This window comes from Sphaeroforma arctica, assembly GCF_001186125.1.
Source record: "Sphaeroforma arctica JP610 unplaced genomic scaffold supercont1.3283, whole genome shotgun sequence".
NCBI lineage: Eukaryota > Ichthyosporea > Ichthyophonida > Sphaeroforma > Sphaeroforma arctica.
In genome coordinates this window covers 1-3,705 of record NW_014037275.1, presented here as the reverse complement: position 1 = coordinate 3,705, position 3,705 = coordinate 1, and the positions used below count along the sequence as shown (strand labels likewise).

Here is a 3,705-nt window from a genome sequence, read left to right as displayed (position 1 = left end):
GTGTGTGTGTATAGTATGTGTGTGTGTGTGTGTGTGTGTGTGTGTGTGTGTGTGTGTGTGTGTGTGTGTAAAATATATATATAAATATACGCCAAGTGGCAGTACAAAAGCGGCAGATAGGCTGGCGATGGACCTGATACCAAACTAAGCACACTGTGAGACAGTCCAAGCACATACATACCCATTTACACACTCCCACACACCTGATAGTCTTCGTCCATCAACACGCTATCCTCGTCAGTGTATTCACTCGTGTGCTCACTGTCGCTTTCGTATTCCCCCACAGACGCCCTACGTAAACTGTCCCCACCGCCACCCCCAGCCGTACCAAAATTCGGTCCATTCTCTCCGGCCCTCGGATTCGGGCCTGGACAGGAAACGGTTAAAACCGTTTACGTTTCCTATTATTGTACACCTCGCTAACTCACACTCCGTTCACGGTCCAGGTGCCATAAACAATGTGCACGTATAACCACCTTACACCAATGTATTCGTACGATCTACAACCAATAGGCTTTCTGCTGGCGCAGATGTTATATTAATGACGTTAACGAAACTCGTAGAGCTTGCGGCTTGAATTGATACGTAGATATGCCGCACATGTTTGAAGCTATGTCCAAGCGAGTGTGATAGAAGACGTGTGTGTGTGCAAATACGCATCCATCCGTGTGTGTACATCTGAAGCACACCCACGTCTACCCATGCGGCGACGAAAGAATAAGAAATAAGTCTGTAGCATGTATATGTTTGGTACGCAATTAATATGACATCAGTGTGTAATTAGTGCAAATTAGCTTTCGGTTGGGGTATGACTAGTATATAACTAATACGCATAGCAACTAAATGTACGTACCGCTACTGTCGCTGGGCTCTGCTTCCAGTGCCCCTCCCGTCCCAACCGCCACGACTGTGTTCGCCAGAGTGCTCAGTGAAGAGGTCCAACTGTCAAACAACCTGCAAACATGTGCACATCGAAATTGATCGAATTAGTACAACAAGCTGGAAAACAGGGGTCAAAAGAAGGTGACAGAATTAGCAATTAGATGGCTAAAACATGGATAAAAAGGAGACACGACTAGTACTTCAATGGCAAAACATTGACAAAAAGAAAATGACACAATTAGTACTTAAATGGCAAAAAAATGAACAAAAAGGTGACAGGATTGGTACTTGAATGGCAAAACACGTACAAAAAGAAGCTGACAGGGTTAGTACCTGAATGGCAAAACATGGAACAAAAGTAGGTGACGGAATTAGTACTTCAATGGCGAAACATGAACTAAAAATAGGTGACAGATATAGCACTTGAATGGCGAAACATAGACAAAAAGAAGGTGACAGAAGTAGCACTTGAATGGCAAAACATGGACAAAAAGAAGGTGACAGATACAGCACTTGAATGACGAAACATAGACAAAAAGAAGGTGGCAGGTGAGTACTTGAATGGCAAAGCAGGTACCAAAAGTAGGTGACAGATATAGCACTTGAACGGCAAAACATGGACACACCGAAAATGTCCGAATCAGTACTTATACGCGACGATACTGAGCATAACATCTAAGCATGCGGCCTATTTTATCGGCAGTGGTAGCATCAGTACTGATAGTGCCAGAACCCATAACGCAGTGCATCTCTAGACACATACACCGGACGAGATGGGGTAGTATGCAAGTCACAATAGGGTCAGAGTCCCCAAGACAGTCTCAGCTTGTCAAGCCGTTGGCAAACATATACACAGCCAGAGCTGACACGGTACAGCCTCAACTGGCTGTCAGAATGGGCGGCAGGCCTAAGCCTGTGAGCAGCAGCGCCTAAACTGACCCGCAGAAGCGTGTACACAGGCATGTATCCACTAGCTTGCCTAGTTGTAGATATGGCAAAGCTTGATTCGTGGGTTCGATTACTGAGCAGTATTGGAACACGCACGCCAGAGAACACGCCGCCCAGCCTCTCCTGGAGTGACCTGGTAGCTCATATACACTTGCATGGAGCGTACGCGTGTTTCATATAACCCTCTAATACCACACAGAACACAGGCACGCGCCCCATTGGAAGCAGCCACACGCCTGCTTTGACTACAGTGGCACTCACTCACACGTCAGTGCATACAGTTCATAGTGGTACACACCCTGGAGGATTAGAAGACGAGACTCTACTGAGGAATCTCGGGCCCTCCTTGCGTCCGAGCGAATTGAATACGTGCCTATCTCGTTCTTTCTGCAATTGAATAATATAAAAATAGGTCCGTACGTGAGTGAAATTCCCATTTCTAAAGCGGATATATATAAACGGACCGGTAGGTACGTGAGAACAACAGTCACGTGCGCATCACTGGGCGTCTGGAGTAACGGGGTATGTCTGTATTGTTCCAAGTTAGAGAATTGAACAAGAAGACACTAGACTATTAGACTGTATGTGATTAACATAGTAGTTTAACGCGAACCGTAGTAAGTATTAGGTCATCTGTAGCATTCTTGTACTTAGACACACTAATAGTATTTCTAGCACTCCGATGCTACACATAGTCTGATAAGCCCCATGCCAATAGTATCACGAAACATAGCAATCATTGAATCATACGTAGCACCTTAATACCAAGGTGCTCTTCTGGTACTATAGTATCACGAAACATAGCAAGCATTGAATCATACGTAGCACCTTAATACCAAGGTGCTCTTCTGGTACTCCTAGCACCCACATGCTACACATAGTCTGATAAGCCCCATGTCAATAGTATCACGAAACATAGCAAGCATTGAATCATACGTAGCACCTTAATACCAAGGTGCACTTCTGGTACTCCTAACACACACATGCTACACATAGTCTGATAAGCCCCATGTCAATACTGAAAATAGTACCGAACAGAGTAGAACTGTTCAGCGATGTGCCTTATTTTATACGGAGAATGGAAGTGACAACCCGCTATTGGGTTTAAGGTTTAGGGTTTTGGGTATCTTGGGAAGAAAGAACTTGCAGGTCATGCGTTGAGGAGAAAACGAACAATGGGTGTGGTTCTAAATGCATAGCAGAGTATGTACCTTGCCCCAAAATGACTCAGGACTCGCTATGTAGGCAGTCGATGATACGTGCATTCGTCGGGCTTACGGCTACATAATTTAATTGAGGTGTACATAACCGTACATAATTTAATTGAGGTGTATATAACCGTACATGATTTAATTGAGGTGTATATAACCGTACATGATATATTTGAGGTGCACATAACCGTACATAGTTTAATTGAAGTGTACATAACCGTACATAATATGATTGAGGTGTATATAACCGTACATAATTTTTTAATTGAGGTGTACATAACCGTCAACAGTTTAATTGAGGTGTACATAACCGTACATAATTTAATTGAGGTGTATATAACCGTACATAATTTAATTGAGGTGTATATAACCGTGAATAATTTAATTGAGGTGTACATAACCGTGCATAATTTTAATTGAGGTGTTCATAACCGTGCAAAAATTAATTGAGGTGTACATAACCGTACAATTGTAATACAAAGACCTTATGGTCACGGGTTTGAATTAGGTTGTACATAACACGCACATATATTCATATGCATTTAATATATACAACCACTCGAAAAAGTATTTTTATTTGCGCGACTCCGAAGTATTCATGGAAATTGAATGTGAATAGAACTCTGACCTACAATTAATGGTATTGGGATTATTCAATATAAAT

At 42.8% G+C, this 3,705-nt stretch overlaps 1 protein-coding gene across 1 annotated transcript; it reads right to left on the bottom strand.

The window, feature by feature from the left end:
• Window positions 1-185: 185 nt before the first annotated feature.
• Window positions 186-3,095, bottom strand: SARC_13434 (hypothetical protein; the record flags this gene model as incomplete). Its single annotated transcript, XM_014292435.1, has 4 exons — window positions 186-367; window positions 854-954; window positions 2,129-2,217; window positions 3,042-3,095. 4 exons carry the CDS (start codon window positions 3,093-3,095, stop codon window positions 186-188), a joined length of 426 nt encoding a protein of 141 aa, XP_014147910.1.
• Window positions 3,096-3,705: the final 610 nt, after the last annotated feature.